Source organism: Scomber japonicus, chromosome 10 (assembly GCF_027409825.1).
Source record: "Scomber japonicus isolate fScoJap1 chromosome 10, fScoJap1.pri, whole genome shotgun sequence".
Lineage (NCBI taxonomy): Eukaryota > Metazoa > Chordata > Actinopteri > Scombriformes > Scombridae > Scomber > Scomber japonicus.
In genome coordinates, this window is record NC_070587.1 from 17,004,624 (window position 1) to 17,030,076 (window position 25,453).

Sequence of the window (25,453 nt, forward strand, 5' to 3'; positions counted from 1 at the left end):
ATCGCCTTTTCCTTTTCACTCTGCACACTTTCTGACTTTCAGCACAAGTCTGAGCCCTGTCATCTGCAAGTTTTCAGGTCTCAGAGACCTGGGTGGGCTGTGTTGTGGAGTGGTGTTGGAGCAACCACTTACTGTTAAATGGGGCCAAGAGCAAGAATATGGTGGTGGATTTCATAAAGAAGAGGGCAACAACAAACCCCATTTCCATCTTTAACTAAAACCTTGATGACAGACTGGATTGGAAGTGCAACACAGAAGGAACATGAGTGCAGCAATATCTTTTCCCAGTCTCTTGTGGCAAAAGTTGTATTCTTGGCTGTAGTCTGCTGGGCAGCATCAGAGACAGTGACACAAACAAACTGAGCTGGATGACTGGTTCTGTGATGTGGACCTCTCTGGAGCTCTCAAAGTTGTTTGTGGAGAGGAGTACGGTACACTAACTGTCTCTCATCTCCTCCACAACTTACTGGTCAAACAGCGTGTCACTTTCAGCAAGAGACTTGTTTTGTTCACTGTGACAAATAATGCCACATGTTATTCCTGCCAGCTGCCATTACTCCGTTCAACGAATCTCATCTGTGTCGAAACAGAGGAGTCCTGTGGCAATGAAGTCTCATCTCACTCCCCCATATAACAAAGACAGACTGCTCGCCTGGACATTTCTTACATTTATTCATTAAATTCTATATTACTGATTCATCTGTTGGTAAGCGTTCCGATCCTGACAGTTTATTTTTGTACTTCAGACCTTCAAAATAACTGTGTGTGTGTGTGTGTGTGTGTACAAAGATAAATAAATAAATAAATAAATATGAATGTGTATAGATAGATAGTGTGAGGCAGAGTATTCCGCTCGGAATAAGTGCATTTTCAGGCGGGATTTAAAGGTGTGGACAGAGTGTGAATATCTGGTGGGAGAGATTTCCAAAGGCGGGTCCAATGGAGGGTGGGGGGGTGGGGGGGGGGGGGGGGGCTCTTGACCCCATGGTGGTTAAGTTGACAGGAGGAGCAGAGACCTGGATGGCAGAAGAGGATCGGAGAGTGCGGGACTGTGTGTTGATGTGAATAAGTTCAGAGATATATGATGGTGGTTGTGAAGGATCTTGAAAGTGAGGAGCAGAGTCTTAAAATCAATGCAGGATCCAATGAATTTGCTGCAGGGCAGGAGTGATGTGTTCAATAGAGGGAGTTCTGGTGATGATACGAGGGGCTGCGTTCTGGACCAGTTGGAGTTTATGAAGAGATTTCCGAGGAAGAGAACAGATTTACATTAGTCCAGATGGGATATAATCAGGGTGTTTACAATGATAGCGGTGCAGGTTGGTGAAAGTGAGGGATGGAAACGCTTGATGTTGTGTAGATGGAAGTATGCAGACCAAGTAACAATATTCATGTGGGCTTCAAAAAATAATGTGCTGTCCAGGATGACACCCAGGCTCTTTACCTAAGGGGATGGAGTAACAGTGGAATTGTTGATGGTCATGGAGAAAGAGTTGGGTGTTGCTAAGGGAGATTTGGTGCCAATGAGGAGGACCTCAGTTTTGTCACTGAGTTCATGAAAGTTCAGTGAGAACCATGATTTAATTTCATAGAGTAAACGATTAATGTAAATTATTCATATATTATACATATAGAGTCAATAGAGTATTTTTATTCTATTTGGTCTTTTAATTATAATTCATCATGTGACGTGGCTGCTGTGACACTGCAATTTCCCTTTACTTGATCTATCAGTCTCTCCATCTATCTGTGGTTTTATTTAATCCTGCTCTGCCTGAGTATAAATTGCTCTATAAAATATATGTGGAAGGTTTGCAGCCAATCATGAGACAGGAGTAAAAGATACAAATAGTATTTTTCTGTGAAAAATGAACTGTTTAAAGTCTGTGTAAAGTAAGAATAAATATGTGTTCTGAGTTTGACATACCACAGAAAAGTGTGTTGTTAACAACCCTGCCAAATTTCAATGATTAAAAAATCGCCAAATATATGAAAGTAGCCTTCAAAGTTGTGTAAAAATCAGCCTCTTTCTCTGCTCCAAAATGCTGTGGGAGTGCCCGCTGAGTTTGCTGAAACCCCGCCCCCTACCAAGTGTCACCTGTCCAATCAAAGTCACCACCTCTATCAGAAACATGGACGCTATGTCTGAGAGCTTTCTGCTGCTAACTCAGCTGCCAGCCCGGTGGCTAGCTCAGCGGCTAGCTCGGCTAACTGGCTAACGGTAGACTGTAGTAGTAGTAGTGTGCACTGAATGTATTTATACCTCTACAGCAGCAGGGGGGCCAATCATCACCGTGTTGCGTAATGCAGCAGTGATTTTCAGACCCGCTCACTAAATCCTGAACACAGAAATCTTGAAACACAGTTTGTTTAAATCTAAATGGTTGAAATGCTTTTTACATCTTTTTTAGAAATACATTTATGACCTATTTAATGTGTTTAGAAGAAATTCAAGAATTCACTTTACACAGCCTTTAATATCCTATTAGTGCCACCTGTTTTGCGAGGGATGCCAATAAAGCTTGCTTGTTGGTGTGGCTAGGCACGAATACCATAAAAAACAGACCACAGTGGCCATGTTTATTGACAGTAGGATTAAATAGAGACAGAATTTGATAGAATACAAAGTGATGAACATTTTTTTAAATTCAGTATTGAGATGCCTATCAAGGATTTCTCCTGAACTGGCAGTAGTGTCTATGTAGTTTTTCCTCTTATTACATAAAGACAGGAGAATGGAGGAATTATAATGACAAACATAGCAGATGATAATTAGTGTCCAGATTCTTAAAATGTGTTGAAAGTTTCATTTTTCAATCATGATAGTGTTTTGCTGCGCAGGATGTGACTATTATGCTTCTTGTACTGTATAGCTACATATCTATGATTTTGGGAGATGAGAAATGATATGCTCTATTTCTCTACTGATAGTCAGGTTTTTTAACATTACTTTTTTGCTCTGTGCAAGTCAAGGTCAACTGATGGTCTTAAGAGAAGGGTAACATCAAAAATGAATTGACAGACTCAACACCTGTAGACTCTAGACTGTTTACAATTTGCAGTGACTGCACAGGAATTATACTCTGGTACCATTCATGTTTTTCTGTCGACTATCAGTCATCTAATGGAATTGAGTCAAGTCAGTATTACCTGAAATCTCATTCAGTATTAGTGTAGTGCATTATTTTGTATAACCATACAGTTTACTGAGCCACTGATGACTGAGGATGAATGAGTTTGTCTGTGGCATAGCCAGTTACTCAGTTTTTCACACTGTATCTCAAATGTAGTCTAGCAGTGCTGTCATTATTTTAATAACATTTTAATTAGCTTGTTTTTTGTTTTATTTTACTTTAGTTAAATAAAACATTTTGTTTTTTTATAACTAAAGTACAATATTGTTCTGTGTTTTGGGGGCCTTGCATTTTAAGGATTACAGGGACTTCTGACTCACTGTTGATGAATGCCCTCCAGTATAGTCCACAAAAGCACAAAAACTGTTTATACAAATTGCTTCCCTTCCATTTGAAATGCAACACATCAGTAAATTGTTTATGAGTAAATCATTCAGTAAAACATGAGAAAAGTAAATGTGTTAATTATCTTGGAAAATGTAACATAATGTTGGATATTTGCAATGTGTCAAGTGAGTTATCGTATCATACATTTAAAGAAGATTAGGCTGGAAAATGAGTTGCAGTTGGAGGGCAGTGGAGAGAAAGAGGGAGGCAATGATATGAAAGAGGAATAGCACTGAAACACTGTTGGGATCACAATACAGTTGGGAAATCACAACTGTAGATATTAAAGTCTCGATTACACTGTAATTGATATAGTGGTAGTGAAGTGGTACGTGATGGTGAATCTAAAAGGTCTAAGTGTCCAATGTTTTTGTCTGCAGATTAGATTACAGTGGCAGCTCATAGTGATAACCAGTCATTCATGGAGAAATAAAAAAAATACATGTAGGTAATACATTTTTCATTACATTTACTGTGTGTGGCCTGATATGTAATACTATTTTGTGACTTAAAGTGAGTCTGATAATATGTACTTTAGTGTGATGTAGGGGATCAGGGTTGCTTTAATCATCTCTACATCTTGTCATTTTCCTCTGTAAGACTGTTGAAATTCACAGTGCTGCATGGGCTATCCTGCATTCTTCATGACTCCCTTTTGCGTTTTTTATGCTACCATTGCCTGTTTTTACATACAAGCTTCTACTGTTCTCTGCACAGGATAAATAACTGTCTGAGGACCTCCTACTTAGACAAACTGAAATTTTACTGCAGCATCATTCTATTGGAAATATCCCCCTCCTTTTTGTTCTATTTATGTCACTGCATATTATTTTCCACAAAGCCCTTGCATTCTAACAAGCTACCTAGACTTCTTCACTGCAGGAAATAACATGACTTGTGTAGCTTATCCAAACTGCTTGAGTATAATGCACGTATAATGTTTCTTGTCCTCCTATATGTTTGTTTTTTTTAATTGTTTTTAAAACTTGAGTGGTATGAAGAAGCTTCCCCACATAGAGGACGTAGTCATCTGTCAAATAACTATATTATTTGTGCTGACATCAATGAGAGGCAGTGAGACCGTATGAGAAGAAGAGCTGGTTACATTACATACTTCACTGTCAGAACAGCACACTGTACAGGTAAAAGAAATGGCACCGAGGCTCCAAATATTCCTTCAGCTGTGTTCAGCTCACTTTCCCAGAGTTAGTTTGTTTATAGTACACTCTTCATTTTCCAACCTGAAATCAATTGGATGCTTATCCTCTCCCCTCAAAGCCCTCTCTGTTTACTGACGGTGGGGAGAAGGGCTTATCTGTGTGGTCCAGCCTCTACCCTCACTTAGAGATTTCTGGACCCTGCCTCATCTCTTCCCTTCCTTCTCTCAGTCTTTCTCGATGCCTCGCTGGCTCTTTCACACACATCCACACACGTACTCTGTCTTTTGTGAGTACAGAGCCAGCATCATTAGAATTTGGGACAGGAGAGGTGGGAAATGGGGTGTTAGAAAAAGGCCTGCCAGATTGGAATAGTAAAAAAGAGGATAGATAAAAATAGGACAGGAACAACTGATGGAAAAGGTAAATAGACGGAGTGATACAAGCAAGGGAGGCAGAGATCAGCTCGGAGAGATAATCTCTAACAGAGATGCAGGACAATATGTAAAGAAGAGGAATAATTGCACTATCTTCTTGGATCACATAAGAGGCTTTGTGCTAGTAAAATGAGATTCATTTTTCTCAGGGAGCATGGCCGCCGTGCCGAGCCTGGGTAAACCCATGCTCTTTCCAGCAACACTCCACTTCGCTCAGAAAGTTAGCATGGCCACCAAGACAAAATATTCGCCTGAGTTAGGAAACATCCAGCATGGCGGCCACAGAGGTGCAGCAACTGTTTGAAACAGCGGTAGATTGTGTGCTAAATAAACTGGAAGGCAAGTTCACTTTGAAAATAGAACAAAAACTTGCGGTACATGATTTTCCCTTCATAAAAAGGATGTGTTCGCGCTGCTCCCTACACGCTCTGAATACGTCATTGTCTATCGTTGATATGATTGGCTGTAAGTTTGTCCAGTAGCGTACAGAAGCATTTGATCGACATTCGTTGATCCCGCCTCAAATACGAGGAAATGAATGGCTCCTCGCCAGACCCTACCTCAATTGTGGTAGGGTCTGGCGTTAGCCAGGCTACACCCTGCCCAGACTGATTGTGGAAATCCATTCAAACCAAGCGCTTTGGCCGAATGTTTCCTTTGTACACCATATAATTATACATCTTCACAGTAAATCAACAAGTCTCTCTTTTTCCTTTTTCCTAAGACTCAGATTTAGTGTTTCTATAGCAAGAAATGAAAAAAGCACACACACACACACACACACACACACACACACACAGCACATGCTCATGTTATAAATCTAGCCTTTAAACTAATCTCTGCCACAGACTGTAGACTAAAAGCCTGATGTAATCTGACACTGCATCTCTATAATTTGTTTTATGAACCCTCCTCACTGTCATTATCAAGGAACTGATTCATGGGGCTGAAAGTAGAATGTACCATGATGAACCACAAAAAAGCCTTGTCCACTTAATTGTCAGAGAGTGTCCATATACACTTGCCTTTACCACATGGAAGGAAGCTCCTCATAGTTGTATTACCACATCAAGTCAAGTATGCAGGAGAACTCAGCAGTTGTCTGTCTCCCTGCAGCCCTGCATTATCTTCGGTATAGTTTCAGGATTCAGTTAGCAGCATTCATTGGACTTTTCAGGCATTCTGTGTTCTAAGAAAATTATGTTTCTTTCCTAAGTAATATTTTTGCAGCAATTAGCAGCTCTCTTTTGTATTGTAAAGCAAGTAAATGGTTTCGCATTCCTCTTCCAAGGAATAAATAACATTTTGCTTAATTGTGAATTGTTTAACAAATTGTTAAAGTTTCTTACATAATTTAAAAAGTCTATTAACTCACTTTGGTGGATTTTAATGAGTTGATGCCCATTTCATTGGCTCTGGTAGAGAATTATTGCATGTTTGAGAGCATTTCTGCCTCTGCAATGACTAATAACATTCAGCCACTCTACTAATGAATAGCTATGTTGACCCAAATCAGAAATACTGCAAGCAGTACTTCGTCTGGGCTTTCATCCCTTAAAGTCTGTGTAAAGTAAGAATAAATATGTGTTCTGAGTTTGACATACCACAGAAAAGTGTGTTGTTAACCACCCTGCCAAATATGAATGATTTAAAAAATGGCCAAATATATGAAATTAGGCTTCAAAGTTGTGGAAAAATCAGCCTCTTTCTCTGCTCCCAAACGCTGTGTCCGCCGAGTTCGCTGAAACCCCGCCCCCTACCAAGTGTCACCTGTCAATCAAAGTCACCACCTCTACCAGAAACATGGATAATTCAGCTGTTAGCTCGGCGGCTAACTCGGTGGCTAACTCAGCTAACTGGCTAACTGTAGACTGTAGTAGTAGTAGTAGTGTGTGCCAGGGGCGATTGCTCTGAGTCAACAAGGGAAGCTCACCTTCCCCTAAAATTTCATCAAATAAATTGTCAGAACTGTCGTATTAAATTCACACTAAAATTATAATTTACATCACATCTAATCTGCACTTGAATGCGTTTGATTTTACAACTATGTCATCCTGTTTATTGCTGACGCTGTTATTTGCCGAAGTGATTTCACTATCACACACTGGCAGTCCGCCGCAGACTCAGAGCTTCAAGGGTGTTCAATGAGGCTTCTCCCAACTGCTGTTTTGGGCCAGGGCGGAACAAGCCAGGATAAGACGCTCATTGGATAATGTGACAAACTCGTCCCACCCCTGGACGCTGGGCGTCTCTGGCGGTCAATGGAGCAGCGGGTCGGACGCTCTGCTGCTGTATGATGATTGGAGGAAATGTTTGGAGGGGCCATTGATAGACAGCTCAACAGCCAACTAAACAGTCAGTATAGTGGCATGCCACAGTAGTCATATGCCAAAGTGCCAAAATTCTTTTCCAGGCGATTTTCACATACACGTTCACCTTCACGTTTGTACATAACACACTGTAGATAAAAAACACAATCATAGATTTTTTGAGTTTGTAACCTGTTCAAGTTTCGTTAGTTTGTTTGTTCATTCATTGTGGCTAGTTTTGAATATCTTTTTCAGGTATGTGTTGCTGTGGTTCTGTGGCATAGATGAAGCATATAACAGCCTCAATTAAACACTCCTTTTATTTGTAACTGCCTTGTTTTGATATGACAAGTTTTATGATGAAGACGTAAAGTGAGCTTCCCCTGTTTAAAACACCAGCAGCTGCCACCGGTGTGCACTGAATGTATTTATACCTCTACAGCAGCAGGGGTGGGTTTATGCCAACTTTCAGACCCGCCCACTAAATCCTGAACACAGAAATCTTGAAACACAGTTTGTGAAGCCTGGCTCCACAATTCAAATCTAAATGGTTGAAATGTCTTTTACACCTATTTTAGAAATACATTTATGACCTATTTAATGTGTGTAACTATTCAGCCTTGTTTAGTTTTCTTACCTCAGCTAGTGATCTGACATACTTCTCCCTGACTGTTTGAAGTTTAGCCATTTGCTCCATATGATAAAGAGACTGTTCACCTTCTTTATTTGCTAGATTTCAGCTATTTTTGCCTACTTTTCTGCTCCAATGTGAAACTCCTTCTCAGTAAACTTCTCAGTAAATTGCCTCAAAAGCATTTCAACTCTGTACTCCTGTTTACCTTTGGGATCCTAACTCCTGTCGCCAGCAGTATTGAACTGTGACATTGTGAGAATAAAATAAAACTGCCCATTAAAGCTTGGTCAGGCAGTGATACAGAGATATTGGGGAGTTATTTTCTGGATTGTGTTGATGTAGCTGCAATTATGCAGAGACCAAGGCACAGGAACACACACGAAGAGTCCAGATAAATGATAAATGTTCTTTTCTGAGTAATAGTTCACTATAACACGAATGTTCTCTCATAATGTTCTTTTAGTTTTAGTGCAGTTGTGTGCAGTTCCATTTGTGTTGGACTAAATCTTTTGCATAATCCCTGTTTTGATTTTCTCTGAATAATCAAAATATTTTTTCATGCACAAGACATTATTACGGAGACTGGAAATGTCAAATTGCACATGTACAAAGATAAGCTTCACTGATTGTGAAAGAGAGACAGATGTTTCAAAGGTTGACCATGTAGTTTGGCGGTCATTGTTGACGGACCATGTAGTTTGGTAGGAGTAACACTTCAGTGCAGATTTATCATAGGAAAGGCATAGAAAATGTAACTTGATTTTTGCTTTTTCCATATCTCCTTAAATTTCACTTGAATTAAACATTATAGGAGACTGTTTAATTCTTGGAAAAGGGGATGTTATGACTGTGGTCATGATTTTTGTTAAAAGGTGTTTTAGTTCATCAGACTAGATGTGTATATGTATCAGGTGTGTATGTCTGTGTGCACATTTATGTAAATGAGTGAGTGTGGGGACAATGAGGTGATTGATGAAGCAGCTTCCAGAGGAAGTCTGCTAAAGAGCCAAGATGGGGCATCTCCTGTCTCTCTCCTCTCCCAGACGGCTGCACTTCCTACCCCGATAATTTGTTCCCTTCTTTTGGGATGAATAGGGTTGGACTGCCAGTTTTGGTGAACCTTATTCCTTTGATTCTTTGTTTTGCTTGGTTATATTGATAACTTCCCAGTTAGGATTTGTTTTGTTTGTTATATTGCCCTTTGTAGACCCTGAAGTTAAATCAAGCTTTATCTGCATTATTTGATTTTGTAAATAAACCCACTATCTTAATATTGAGCAACTCCGGGTGCTGGATACTTGGGTAAGATGGGGCTAGAATCTTGCACACTCCCAGAAAAGGTACAACACCCCTGCTATGGTCAAATATTCAAGCTGACACCTTATGACAGGATCCTGTTCATTGCCTAATCATAATGTGCCATTGCCCAGGGTCAGGGGACATCAGAGGTCACTCCTCTTGTCGAGTGGTTGGCTTTTATAATCACAGGCTGTCTCATCAATAGTGTAGTTCCACAGAGAAAATGAGGTATAGATGTGGCAATGAAAAATGCCATTACAGGTGAACCACCAAGCAAGCCATTCCTTTCTTGTGAGCAGGAAACAAATTATACACTTCACAGGCTACATGCCATTTAATGCATGGCTTTTGAAACAAATTAAAAACCTGTCAAAGCTTTGATGTCTCCTAGGACAGTGTATAAGTATATGTTATGAGTTAAATTATGTAGGAATACAGTATTTGCATACATTTTACCGTTTTGTCATTATGTGAAATAGATATCTATCATATAGTCTCATACAGTGACTGTGTGAGACTTTTTTAGCGTACAAATGTTACACATATTTGTCATTGGGATTAAAGACACTCATGATGAGTCATGGGCTTACTGTACAAAGGTCCAGGTTATAATGTGTTCAGGTAACCTTCTGGTCGACCTTCTGTCTGGCTCCATAACTCTATATTGAGTAAGATCTGTTCTTCTGAGTCACAATTAGTAGCTTCCTCAGTCCTCAATGAGCTTAAAGCTTTTACATCTTCACCCCTGATCGTCACAAGGACTTAGAGTCTATTCAGGAAGCATGCAGAGAAAGCAGAATGTATGAGAGGCATAACCTACGTAGATCTGGATTCTGCTCACTAACTGTATTTGTTGTATAATATAGCAATTACCATTTTGTGTAAAAATGTATTTCTGGCAATTATTTGCAACCTTTTGTCATTGTGACCTTTTTGTGTGAAGGAATGAGCAATGACAAAGAAGAAGAAATAAGAATACTATTGGGCATCTCAGCACTGCTGCTTGTGACTCCTTTTTCAGATAGTACACGTAGACCACAGTATATACAGTATTTATGTATGATATATATATTGCTTTAAATTAAACAAACACAAATGATATATCCTGCACTGTGGCTTTTAACATTGACTATAGCAATAACAAGGTCACTGGTACCATGGCTGTTACCACAGTGTCTTAGTTTTAATAAGCAATTTGACATTGTTTCGTGCTCTGTAAACATTGCAGGAAATAATAGCAGCAACCATTGCTGCTTCTGCTGCTCACCTAGGCATGAGAATATTTACATACCTTTTTTTAAGGTTGGAAATAATTTAAAATACTTTGTTAGTCACAGATGGTGATTTTGTGAGTGTTTGGTATTTGGAACAGGCTTGGGTGGCATGCATTAGTTGCATTATAAAAAACAACTTTTGTGCTTAATGTGATTTTAAAAGACCATATACACGTTAATGTTATTTTTTAATTTAAAAAGCAATGTTTATTTAATAACTCTATTTGTAAAGGACTTTCACATCAAAAAAGATATGAAATGAACATACAACATATAAATATACACAAGATTGAAAGCAAAACCAGCAATATTACTAGACATAAGATAAAATAAAGTATAAGTGCAGTACATACAATATAGTGTTTAAATTTGCTTCATTTTTAGTTGACAATTTAATTAATACAGGCACATTTCTAACAAGCTGTTCATACTAAATCAGTTGTCCCTGATGCTGCCTGGTTGCTGGCCAAACAGACGTAGCTTCATGCTCAGCAGCCCTGTCTCCCTATCCCCATCCCCCGATCAAGGAATCAGCCCTACTCCAGGTTGCCAGGTCTGTGGAACAAAACCAGCACGATTGCCAATTAATACAAACCCAAACACCAGCTCAGTACCAGAACTCAAAATATGCCTCTGTCAAACCATAAAAACTGATTTTAAACAGTGTAAAGTCCAACAGCATTATAAATGCCAAATGTATAGTAATATCTGCAAAGTAGCACTATACATTTTTAGTTTCCCAGCATTGAAAGCAGTTATCCAGAGTTTGGATCGAGAGGCAGGCACCGGATGGCGGAGAGCATTCCAGTATGTTGTGTTGGCGTACTGATCTGAAGTCAGTTTGGTAGAATTTGGGTATGAATACATTATTTAATTTAAAATATTTTAAATCATAGATATTATTCATGTAATTTGCATGCAAAATAGGTCTGCTCCAACCAGTGGACAAAAAATTGAACCCTCTGCCATACATTAAAAATAGCCCGATCCTACAGGGAAACCGCAGACTTTGCAATTCTGCCCTACTAGCAGGAGGTGAGCAGCATTGTGTGGAATGACATGTCAGGTAGCGTTATTGTGGGAATTTCTTTTTTTATTATTATGAAACAAAGAGCAATAATTAAATCCTTTTTTTAGTGAAATTTATTGGTAGCATACTTCACTGATATGCATACTTGGTTCAAAAACTGATTTATCATTCTGTAGATGATCATGTTAATTTAGTTTAATAAAGGAGGTTGATAAGTTATTATTTTTATTATTATTTTTATTATTAGTTAGCATTTTATGAAAAAGATCATACAGTGCCGACCTGTCAGTGTTAGTCCTTTTGAATGATGCCATATACAGTATAATTTATTTTAGTCAACATGTTAATGGTTTTAAGGACAAAAATAGATGACGATGATCATGATCATAATTGTCCATGTTGTTATTATTACTTCATCTTATTGCCTTAATTGTTATATAATTCATTTTTATATAATGAAAACATTTTCCTCTTGATGAGGTACATATTTTTAAATTTTGAACTTTGCTTGTACTGTAAGTCAGGGCTCAGCTAGTGTTGCCTTTTGAAAATCGTCGATTTCCCGGGATTCCCTGGAAAATTGGCTTCTTTTCCCGGGATTTAAAATGTCTTATTTTCAGGAAAAATATGAATCCCTAGTGCCCATGTGTGACCAAGTGTACTGTGCTCAAGCATACCTCTTCCAAGCGTACTGTGCCAGGGAAGTGTACCACACTCAAGCACGGTACACTTGCACTCACACTATTAGGGGGTACGATTGCCTAGTGTGAGTGCGCCCTTAGTCTCCTTTAGTCACTCAAGCTTAAACAGAGGAGGTCCTGTTTTTCTCATTTTCAGTCTCCACTCCCCTCTCTCACTCTCTCTCATTTGCTATCTTGCACCCTAACCCTGCTTTCCCACTGGCCCTGAAAATAACCCAGGAAAGGTTAACTGGCACCTGGCTGCAGCCTGTGAGAACACTGGCCTCTTTCTCTTCGTGCACAGCAGCAGATGAGTTGCCTTAACCCTGCAGCAGAAGGCATATTAAAGAAGTGTGTGTGTGTGTGTGTGTGTGTGTGTGTGTGTGTGTGTGTGTGTGTGTGTGTGTGTGTGTGTGTGTGTGTGTGTGTGTGTGTGTGTGTGTGTGTGTGTGTGTGTGTGTGTGTGTGTAAAATAAAAAGGGAGGGGCGCTCCACATACTACATTAGATGTGTCAGGTTTGAGGTGTGAGTGGTGATTGTCTCCTTTCCTGCTTCCTGCAATCAAGGAATCATATGTAAGCCGAAGAAGCTAAGAATGCAAAAACGGGTCGACAAGTGCACAACACTGAAATATGCTTAATGGCCCAAATGTATATCATTTCCTAATTCTACCTCATGTAACTTTGTCTTTTCTTTGACATTTAATAGATGCACATAAATAAACTTCATTTTATCAAATAAATAATGTTTGTGGTCAGTTCTGGTGGGTCAGGTTCTTTCTTCCCTGCACAACTCTGTCAATATTAATATTTTCATTTGTATTTTCTTTTCTTGTGCATCCATCTCTCTCGCTCTCTTTTTCACTTTCCTCTGCAGGTGTGTCAAAGGTGTGTCTCTTTCTTCACAGGTGTCATTCTTCCTGTTCATTGTGTTTGTGGTTTACACCATGCTGCCGTTCTCAATGCGGGATGCCATCATCGCCAGTGTCCTGACCTCCACCTCCCACACCATTGTGTTGAGTGTCTGCCTGTCCAACACAGCTGATCACATGGAACCAGTAGTATGGCAGGTAAGTCTTATTTTATTCATCAGTGTGTGCCAGTGATACAGCACCTATAATTGAAGTGGAAACAAAGATATATCACATGCACTGAATTACTGAAAAAATGACACACCTCAACTTGACACTTCATTGTATATGCTGCCTTATGGGATTCAGTTTTAAGACACATAATATTTCCTTTCATTGTTTTTCTAATGATATGTAATTCTGATGATTCACTGCAGTCTCAGCTGAACTGCTTAAAAATATCAAAACTTAAATTTAATGAAATGAAAGGATATTGTTATGTTTGGACCTAACAATATAATACAAACAATGACGTGACTCTGCTCGTACTCTTGGCCCATAAACTTATTCCAATACAGTCGACATTGCTGTGAATATTTACAGCTCCTCTTATTAGTTCAGTTCTCAAAACTAGCTATTTTCAGTGAGCCAAGATAAACGTGTATCTCTCTCCCAAAGGTTTTGAGAGTTATTCATGCTTTTGTTACCTCTCGGTTAAACTATTGTAATTCTATGTATGTGAATGTAGAACAGTTGCCTCTTTATTGTCTGAAGATAGTACAGAATGTAGCCATTTGTCTTCTAACTTGTAAAAGAAAATGTGATCACATAACACCAGTATTGGCCTCTCTCCACTGGCTTTTTGTCCGTTTAAGCAATGATTGTAAGATTTTATTGCTGCTTTTTAAGGTTTTAAATGAGCTTGCACCACCTTATCTAGCCAAATTCCTGCATCATCATACAGTTAAAGCATTGAGGTTGACCAACCACTTGCTATTGGCAGCTTACCTATACCTATTAATTGCTCAGACCCTAAAAACTTTTAAGTTGCTGCCAAAGATCCTCCTCTTCTCTTGACACCTTGACTTCATCTTCTATTGTGCTGCAATTCTTTTGTTTATTACTGTGTGTGTGTGTGTGTGTAATGTTTTCTTTTATTTCTATTGCTTATTTATTTAAAAAAAAAAGTGTATTTTGGTATTTTAGGCCTGGTCAGTGTTTTGGTTATTACAAATACAGTTAATCAATTAATCTGTTTTAATTAGTGAATAATTTGGTGTCACGGAACACAACAAACTGGACAGCATTAATCAGGGCGTATTTTAACATGGTTTATACGGACTTGAGGTTGTTCGGGCTTATTATTTCCCAAATGTTAAGTTAAGCTGTAGTCTGCAGGGGAATACAAGTGTGAGCTATGTACAGTGTATACTGTGGATGGAGTATCTTTTAAATGGTAGCAAAAACTCAATACGCAGCTGTGTTTCTGAATGCAGAGAGTAAAGTAAGAATCATGTTTTCATTCACTAACATTTAAACAGGCTGTATTGTTATCTTCAGAAGAAAAATTAAATCATGGAAAATGCTTGAATACAAATTTTTGAAATATACAACCATGGTATTATTTTCATAGTTTTTCTAGCATAACCTCAACATAATTCCCAGAGAACACTGCTTTACAATGCACCCTGAAAGGACACACATTTCTAAAAGTTTAAGTTAAGTTTTCTAAAGTTTTTAAAAACTCTACATGCATCCACTCCAAATGACTACTCATTTATAGTGTCAGAAGACATAATTTATGTTTCCTTTCCAGACATTATACATCTTTCCATCCTGCTCACGAAATTAGCTTTTGTAGCAATTGTAACATTCTTGACAAACAAATATGACCTTTAAACTAAACCTAATTTAACATAGCAGGTGAGCGATAGAAATTCTAATGTGTGTGTTTTTTCTGTGTTTTTTTTACTTTATTAAAAGGTCACCCTCTTTCCAGCAGTATTGCTGTTTGCAGTTGGCATATACTGAGAAAGACAAAGAAATAACAATATCAGGAGACCAATTATCTTGGAAAGGCAGACGCTAATTAATTTGAGCTTATTCAAACCTGATTCCTGATTGAAGTCAGTGATTGCCAATGCACCTCGGGTTTATTCCAGCTACTGCATAAAAGAAAGAACATTAATTTAAGAAACTTGTCACAAAAGCACACTGATAATCATAGATTATAAAGACCAGAATGAAATGTAACATTTAAAAGCATCCACATAACATTTCCAGCATACAAATAGGCCTAATAATTATTATTTTATTTATATCAGTGACTTCCTACACGTTCATCCCTTTTCTCTACATCCTTCTGTGTGTATTGCTGTTTGTCAACCATGTTGTTCAATCACAGTCCGACTGGATTGTGGCTACACAAAAAGGAATTTATCATAAATGGTTATTCAACTTAATACCTTCTTTTCAGGTATTGCTACAGCATTGACAGCCTATGTTCAGCAGTCCAGCTTTTTTCCAGAAATAATGGCTGCTTCAAACAGCTTATAAAGCCTCTCCAAGCATGAAGACAATAACCCCTGTGGAAAAATAAGTAAAAAATATTATTTATAGTCTCACATTCAAAAGGTATCAGACAACAGGAAAACATCACACTGTAATTTTCTTTTAAAAATTCTACATAGACTTACAAAATAAGGCACATAATGACAATCAATTTAGGCCTTTTGTGCAACCTGAGTTGTATCCTATGACCCGATGATGATTCTTTTGCTTGCATCTTCATCTTTTTCTGCTTTCCCTGCTGTTATACCTTTGTAGTCATTCTCCTATTGCTTCTGTGGACTCTCTTGTGATGGTCTGTTATTTGGTTTCTGCCTTCTTCGCTCTCACGTGTAGCATGTAGCATGTTCACACTGGCATCTGGGCAGTCTGGGGCTTGATACAACATGGCCATTATCTGCCAGCTCGTCTTCTTCATCAGGTCAATTTGCCTGCCAGCACAAATCCTGTAGCAAATCTACCAGACCAAGCTGTCCTTTTTAAGAGAAAAATATTGTATAGCATGTGTAAAGTCTTCAGGGAGATGTCAATCAAGGAGTCTCTACATAGAAGAGGTCTAATCAGGCATAATAAGTGAACACACGTGTAGATTTACCATACATGTGTAGGGCCATTGTCAGATTGTATTTGGAAAATTACAGCAAAAATGTATAGAGGGAACTATGAGTGAGTGACAAGCAGAGAAAAAGAGAAATCATCACTCATTTAAATTAAACTGAATCTTAATTAAGGCTGAGTCCCCTTCATCTGCTTCTTGGTGAAGCGATATAATTGTTGGTTGATATTCTCTTAGCCTGTAAAAGAAGACGGATCCATACATGTCAGGAAGGCGTTCCTAATATTTTGTGCCGTCTGTGTGTGTCAAGTTACAAGAGCATTGATGGAGGGAGACAGATTGCTGCTCAATCGGCAGTCAAGATGGCATGCCGGGCTAGATATGACAGTGCCAAGCAGAAAAATGCCCACTAGTAAACACGAGCTCTGCCAAATCCTGGCTGCTTTATGTTTTGTTATCAGTATTTGTATTTGTTGCCAATAACAGTGATGATGTTTGCTATCAGTTTTCTAGAGCCAAGTCTGTAATTGTGGTTGTGGTGATGGCAGAGGATAAGTCATAATCTATTGTGGTACAAATACAGTATGTGAAGGTTGTGGAGTTCAATGCAGCAGCGCCTTCACAATGTGTATATTCCATTAATGGTGCCTTTTTGAAGGAAGAGGAAGACAGTCCCATGAATGTCTTGAACAATGAGGTGTTACAGTTGTCAGCTATGCAGTTGTACTAATGGACATCCCAGATGTTTCCAGCTTGTAAATGTATTTGTTAAAGACTGAGGAGTCAGACATTAAGGCATTTAAACACCAGTTTCAAAAATAATAATTTTGTGAAATTTGAAAGCTCAATAAATTGCAAGTCTCTAGTTTGACAGTGATGATACCTGACCAGCCTTCTGTACATGATTTTTGACAAACTCTTTTTTGGTCTTCTTTTACACCTGTCAGCAGCGCTGCATAACTCCCTGTGTGTTCTGTGATAATGTAAAAGTACATTCAGCGTGCCATGGAAACAGCACCCTAAGTGCTCTGTTCTTATTTCCGAGGAATATTGGATCCAATAACTTGACTCACTCACTTCAGTTCTTGCAGTAGTGGGGTGCTGGTTCTCATTAAAGAGTGACATTTGCCCATAGCAGCTGATAGCAAAGATCAAATGAAAGGCTTGCAAAGGTTCATGGTAGATATAGGTGGATTTCTGTAGCTAGGACTTGAAATTGAAAATGTTTAGATCATCACACAAAAAGGACCAGATGCTAAAGATACTTGTAACTCAGAATTTCTATTCAACTAAACAAGCTAGATTATACATACACTGTAAACCCAATGATAATAAACTATTTCAGTTTTAGGACAGGACTGTACTCCAAGACAGACGTTCCATATTTAATTCACACATTGACCTCTGAGCAAGTGGCATTTGCTTCAGGTTGTGAGATACAATAAAAAAACTTCAGAAAAATCTACCTGAACGTTAAGTCTTGAATATTTTATCAGATAGGTATTCCTAAGGTCAAGAATGAACCTCCATACTTCACTCTATAGTATGTGAAGCATATTTAGAGGTGTGCTTTTTGCAAGAAGACCCCATTTACTGTAAAGCCTTGCAGCAGCCATGCAGCCTTTTGTGCAATATACATTTACTAACAATAAAGAGAGGGGGGCAGGAGGAAAGGGACAGAATCACAAATTGTTATTTAGATTTTTTTCTGATGTGTTGGCTCTGCAGTCCTGACAGTAGCTATATTGTGTTTTTAGATCACCATGTGGAATCGAAAGTAATCATTTTCCTCTTCTTTCTGCCTTCATTCTCCTTTTTGACTCACATAGCCTTGCACTTAATATAACAAAATCACAATCAATTGCACAGCATTTTGCAAACTATCTCAGATCCTGCAGCCATAGAGACAGAGAACCAGCAGTGTTTTTGTTACACATTAACATCATTAACAACAGTGTTCAATTAAATTCTAGGAATAGGATGAACATAATTAGAACGCTAAAGCACGCTAGACAAATGCAGTATCAGGGAGAATTTTATCTACTCACTTGTAACTTTGCCTATCACAGTTGCTCATTACTTGACTTCACTCTACATACTCTTACATGTCTTATCCTGTTTGTATTACAGTGCCTAATATTGTTTAGTGAAACTAAACCAATTTGAAATGCAATATCCATAGTCTGTAGTAAACCGCTATGTATCTTCTTATTTCACATATTTTCTATATCACTTTTAAAACCACGCTTGTCCCAGATATCCAACTTTATACTTTTAGGTTTTAGGTCTGCTCTTAGTTAGCCAGATATTTTGTCCTTTGCTCTGTGTAACTTTCACAGCAGTGTAATATAAATACTGTAGGTGCATGTAAAACACATCTGCATGAACATGTTACTGTACAAGTGTTAGGAGACAACGTTACTGCAAGTGACGCTGTCCATGCAAATACATTAGCGAAATAAATGCTGAAGTTATCTACTGCAAAATCAACTATTTTAACAATTTTACACAAACACTAAGATGAAATACCACCCTTGAGAAAATAGGCATAAAAGGTCATTATTAAATGATTTCTGTATTTCCAGCTCTGAAAGGTTGATACCTCCCTCTGGCTCTGTGATACTCTACACTGTAATACTATGGTCAGTAATGCAAGTTAATATACAAAGGCATCAAAGTAATCTACCACTAATTTTTTTATGTTGCCTGATTTAATTTGTTCCTTGAAATTAGGCCTTGAATTTCCATTTTGTTGTAGGCCAAATTTGATCAGGAGCCATTTTCATAGTGTGTTGAAATGGAGCCAGGAAATGATGTGTAATGTGTTTCTATTGTGTGTGCTCCATTTTTAGTGAGTTGGTGAGATGCACTACAGGCGTACATTATGTTTAAGGATCATTGTGAATGAATTTTAAATGCACAGAATAGTATATACATTAGTTGTGTTATTAGCCATGTATCCACAGTAACATTGGACAATATACATTTGTCTATCCTCAGAGATGCATTAGGTCATTGTGGACATTGTAGCTAATCAGTGAGCAGAACGGCTTTATTTTAATATTATTTTTTATAATTATTTTTACATCAATGTGATGAGATACCATGATTTCTTTTTTATTTAATGTGCTATACTTTATCATGTTATGAAGTATGTGTTCACTTCTTGTGTGCATGTTTTTCTATCATTTCAGATGTATAATGTTGTGTATGTTGTTTGCTTACTGTGTGTGTGTGTGTGTGTGTGTTTCCTTGTCTTGTTTCTCTGGCAGTAAGCACATGTCGACCCAACTCTTTGTGATGGGAGAGGCTCAGGCTTACAAACTCCTTTTGAGATAAGAGAAGTGAGGCTAGGTGACAGGATGCTCTAAGGTTTATGTGTCAGGGGGTAACAACGGCACGGCGGCTAAAAAAACTCAACATGGTGTTCAATCAGCTCGTATATAGCATACATGCTATTTGGCTTTATTACTATTTTACTATTTTTAGTATTCACTGAGGTCCAATTTGTGAACATTTCCTCAGTGAAGGTCTGGAACATCATAATGTCTGTGTTATTTTTCAGTCCCTGGAAATAGCATTGTAGTTCCATCAGCATCTGTGTGTAGTGGGTAGATTGTAGACTTATTAGAATTTACACTGAACTTGTGGGATTCAAATAAATAATTAGATTAATTAAATATAATAAAAAAAGAATAAGATAAATGTTCTTTTCTTATATCAAATAAAGATGGCATTTTAAAATAAAGTGTATTACAAAAAGCTTTTAGCGTGCAGGTGGTCGAGTGGTTAGACCGCATGCCATATACGCAGCAACTGCTTTGAATCCCGATCGGAGGTCCTTTGCTGCATGTCACACACCCCTCTCTCTCCCATGTTTCCTGTCGGTCTACTGATAAATAAAGGTGTCTATGCCAACAAAACCTTAAAAAAAAACAGCAACTTTTGATTGTGCTTATTAAATAAAGTGCTTAGTTTTAGAAAAATAATAATGAACTCAAACTTAAAACATAAACTTAATTTCACATCTAATAACTTTATAACAAAACATCTCAACACACTTAACTCTTTTCTACATGTGTATCTCACTGACAGTCGAGTTTCTCCATGTATCTGGATGCACGGATTTGATTGATTGCGTCATGTGAGAAGATTGGCTATGCATAGTGGTCTGTGAGTTTCCGAGGGCCCCTCCACTTTTACCGTAATAGCTGGAGACGCTTCGCGCATTAAAATAGAAACTCTTGGACAAAATCTAACAATCCTCAATATTTCATCAGTTACAGGTCCGGATCTGAATAGGACGGCGTCTGGGTCTGGACTGTGGTCTGCCTATTACTGTACTGAAATTATACTAGTCAGATTCAGATCATCTTTAACCACCCAAATGACAAACAAAACATGTTTTCACCAGCTTGGCTTAAAAACACTAAAATAAAACCCTCATGGGCCTTGCATGATAATACTACATTTTACCAAGTACAGCTATGAAAGCACTTAAAAACTAAGTGGGCAAATGCAGGCAGACACTGATGCACACACATCACACGCATTTAGTCCAACATTAGTGATACCTGGGGTTTTTAATTAACTCTAGTTTCAGATCATTTATATTATTCAGACTCACTCAGCATCTTGGGAAAAAACACAAGCTCATCCTACCAGGGATTTTTAAATGTCAGCCATTAAATGTGAACACGCTTGTGCATTGTTGGAGTGTGCATACAAATTCCCCAGGGGGTATTAAGTGAGAAGGAACCATGCTGACATCTTCACTTTGTCAAGTCCATTAAACTTTATAGTGCTGGCTCATTGGAGCCTTAATGAACCAGCTCATTTATTTCAGAGGTGAAAGCCCCCTGCTGGGTGTAGATTTATGCACATGTAACATTTAGAAACATTCAGTTTCTTCAGTTACTTTTTACTGCCACTTTTCTATATTGGTATTTAGGGTTGCAAAATTCCGGGAATTTTCAAACTTGGAAACTTTCCATGGGAATTAACGGGAATTAACGGGAATTAATGGGAATTAACGGGAATAAACCGGGAATTTACTAAACTGAAGGTATGTTCTTATTAGGGAACTTAAATATAGTTGTGTAAAATAATATTTTAGCATAATCCTGACTAAAACAACCAGATATTATGCAGTACAGTTGAATATCTATGCTATCTGAGACCACGCCCCCTACATGCACTGTGCATTCCTCCATCACATGCACAGATGATTTCTACAATTCTAGACCACACTTTTGAGCCCAGAGCACACAACTTGAAGCCAGACTTTTGAGCCTGTGGTTTTGATGACATTATATGGCAATATATATTTAGGGATATTTTTATGTGTAAGTGCTATATTTAGCCTTATGGTGGAAAAAATAAAACTGGTCAAAACCAAATAAACCACAATTTATACAGCAAATATCACTTTAACAGACAGGAGTGGAACTTTGATGTTACTAGTTATATCATTTGCACCTAAGTAAATAACAGTAACTAATAGTTTTAAAAACATCTTGTATATTTTGGATTTTATGAGTTGTATCTCCACCAGGATACATTGGACACATCCCTGTCGTTGATGTGTAGCTTCACAGACACATTGTTGTATTTTTTCAGAGTTGTGTGTGAAACCATTAAGAATAATAACATTTAGTTGTTTTTTTAATATTAAATTATAAATTATTGTATAATTTAATATAACTTCAACAGCTCGGGGACAACAAGCGACATTGTGCACCTTTTTTCATCGTCAACTTAAAATAATGTTCTGTTTTTTAATGAAGGGGTGGAATTTTTTTATCCAATTAATCAATCAAATGATGATACCTTTCCACTAAATGACCCTCAGTTGCCATAAATTCCCATAAAATTCCCATAAATTCCCATTTAATTCCCATAAATTCCCATAATTCCCTTAATTCCCATGGAAAGTTTCCAATTTGGAATATTTTCAAAATTCCGCAGCTTAACTTCCCATGGAAATTTACCGGAAATTTTCCACCCCTTTGCAACCCTATTGGTATTTTTTCAACACTATATTCATCTGTTTCTAAAAGATGTAAGGAATGATCTGGCAAGTCATTGTAAATATACACTCACAGAGTGCTTTATTAGAACACCTGTGCAATTTAATGCAAAATCTAATCTAACAACTCTGCCATAAATTCAACTTTTATGAGGGTTAAAACTATTTAATCTGGGTTACAATATGCATTTTAAGTCTTTTGTTGACATTGTCAAACATAATTCTTCTTTGTATGTTTTATTGAGGTCTCAGTGGGAGGTCGTGGTGTACTGGAGTGCATTAAAATGAAAAATGTTCCTAATATTTTGTTTACTTCATTAAACCCCCCCGCCCCCCATTCTCTTGAATAAGAAAGTGTGTCCAAACTTGACTGGAACTGTACATACATACATATTTTTACTCAGGAAGTGTTTATTTGTTCTTTCCGTACTTCTACATAACTCTGCTTTACAGCGGAATTGAATCCCCCCACACACACCCACACACACACACTCCACCCCCTCCCTAAAAGGCAACCTTCATTTGCATTCTTTGGTATTAATTGTTGAGTGCCAAATCATCAATAATTCATCACAGCACTCTGTAAAAGCTGTATCTGATAGAATTTCACATAGACTCTCAGTGGCATCAGCTGTTGCATATTACATGTATTGCTTGTTTGAAGGGAACTGAGGTTTTATTTTAATCCAAATTGGGTTTATTCCTTGCTGAATGAATATTTAACTTCTATTGGTTACTCATGTCATCTTTTTTATGTGCAAGTTGAATGTCACCCAGGAATTAAGTTTCCTACTTGCATTTCTTTCTGGAGATTTTTTTTTTTTACCCATGTTGTTTGATAGCTTGCATCACTGCTCAGATGTTTCTTGTTATTTTTTATCTTTAAAATTAGAGGCTGTAATTGTAAAATGCAAATTGATTGGTGGTCATTTGTGCTTGCGTAAATTTCCATTGTAGGGATCATTAAACCCCGTCTGCTGGATGCCTGTTGCCAACAAGTCATTAAAATAAGATTCACCTTCACCCTGATCTTAGAGAGTTGTCTTTCTGTGCATATGGTGGTATAATAACAGGCATAATATCCTGCATAGGGCTTAGCTAGTATCTGATACTGATAATCCCAGAATTTACAAGCATGGCTCAAAGCCCTGTAGAGGCCATCCTCACCTAACCCTTCTGTTATCTATAATAGGGTACCAATGAGGTACGGATGATTCGCATGGCCGGTCAATTCACACAGATGACCTTTGAGATGGTCTTGATGCTGTCTAACAGATGTCAGCTACAACAGACACACCCATATTCAACTGAATGTCATCTGTCAAGCAGTTCAAATACTTTATCCATGAAGGCAACCTCCACTGTGTCTGCAGACGATACAAGGTGTGATTTAACGGCCCATTGTATGAGGAGTCTATCAAAACATTCAAATAAGTTTAATATGTTGAGCTTTGCAGCATGTTGAATATCAAACTTCAGTTTTTGCCGCATAAATAAGAAACTGCAATAAGGGTACACCCCACAAATCTTTGTATCCTCCATTATTGTAAAAAATCTTTCTGTACACAGGAAGTAGCAAATCAAATTCGTGTGGACTTGATTTTTAAAACCAGTAGGGAAAGTCTACAATTAAAGTGTACCCACAGCCCCCCCCCCCCTTTCCACCATCTCCATCCAAGTAATAATTTGCATCTGACATCACATGTTCCTTTTGAGCACTGCAAAATGGCAAACGGGTATTTATAGCAGATGTTTTTGGGATGTCTAGTGCAAGAACAGTTCTGCTTCAGGCTCTCAAAGACAGGATGAAAGGGTAGCTGATAGTTTTTTTCAGTTAAATATAGTTATGTTTGAATTAAAGAGATTATAAAATATTGTACACAATATATGGACCTCTGTAAACCATTTTATAAAGCAACATACAAAGGCACTAGTCAATCCTTATGTGCCTGCTTTCAGTCATTGTATGCTTGTTTAGACCCTGTGCTCTGAACGCTATTCTGTAGCACACTGATTGAGTGTTTTGTCAGACTTTGAGTCAGCCTTGTAAATGTAATGCCTTTAATGTAGACAAAATAATTCTACTTGTGTGTCTTCTTTCAGTGTTTGAAATTGTTCAGAGAGGAGATAATACATTCACTCACCAGCAAGAGCGATGTCTGTCCCAAATACAGTGAATAAATGTGAAAATAAAGCCAGCCAGCAGACCACACTCATGCACATGGCCTCTGCCCTTGCTGTTTGCTTTTGGCAAATAAAAAGGGGGAGACAGGTACATGGTTGGTGTATTCACAGCATTTAATACATTCATCTGATATATATTTAGAACAGCGTATGTCTGGACATACAAATCAGTTTTCTCAGCAAGGATACTATATTGTTTGTGTCTTGTTTGTGTAGCTACTGCACACTGTAGGTCCTAGTTATGAAACATTTATTGGGCTGTGCTGATGAGTAATCACTGTCTTGTTATTCAAGATGGAGCAGCAGGAAGTGTTGTGTCTCTGCTGTTAGTGAAAGGTAACCATGTTAGCGCTGACACTGCCAGTAGATATAGAAGACAGTGTTTGCAACAGTTTGTGACATTCTATGAGAAGTAATCCTAGTTTAGTTTAGCTATATTATGTATGTAGGTAACAGTCAAACGTTTAGACGCACTTTCTCATTCAAGTGAATTATTTATTTCTTTTTTTACAGCAGTGTACCTTTGTTGTCTACTGGCAATAGGCTGATAGTTCAGCCAAATGTTATAGGCTTCCGGGAAAAGGAAAAATACATGATGTGCGCAGTTTTTTGTACTTCTGTTGTGCTTTTGTTTAGTATTTTGCTGAAATAAAAAATGTGTTCTGTGTTCAAAAGGTCACAGGCTTATTGTCCAGGTGCAGTAATGTAAATCTGTTGAGCACATTTACGTCAGATAAGAGAGAGAGCAAATTGCCAGTGGTCACTGTGACAATAAGGTCACCATTATGCCGGAGAGAAAGACAAGAGATGTGAAAGGAAAATTGGTGAGAATGAGATGAGGCCAGCAAGCAAGAGAGAATGGGAAACTGCACAAAACAGTGTGAAGTAGAGGTAGATAACATTCCTTTTTAAAAATACATTGGGAA

At 37.9% G+C, this 25,453-nt stretch overlaps 1 protein-coding gene across 1 annotated transcript in view; it reads left to right on the forward strand.

Moving 5' to 3' along the window:
- adcy2a (adenylate cyclase 2a) overlaps positions 1 to 25,453 on the forward strand; it is a 65,630-nt gene that overhangs the window by 11,807 nt on the left and 28,370 nt on the right. The window contains exon 3 of the mRNA XM_053326611.1: positions 13,249 to 13,410. Coding sequence (XP_053182586.1) covers positions 13,249 to 13,410 — 162 coding nt within the window. The remainder of the gene's footprint in view (positions 1 to 13,248; positions 13,411 to 25,453) is intronic.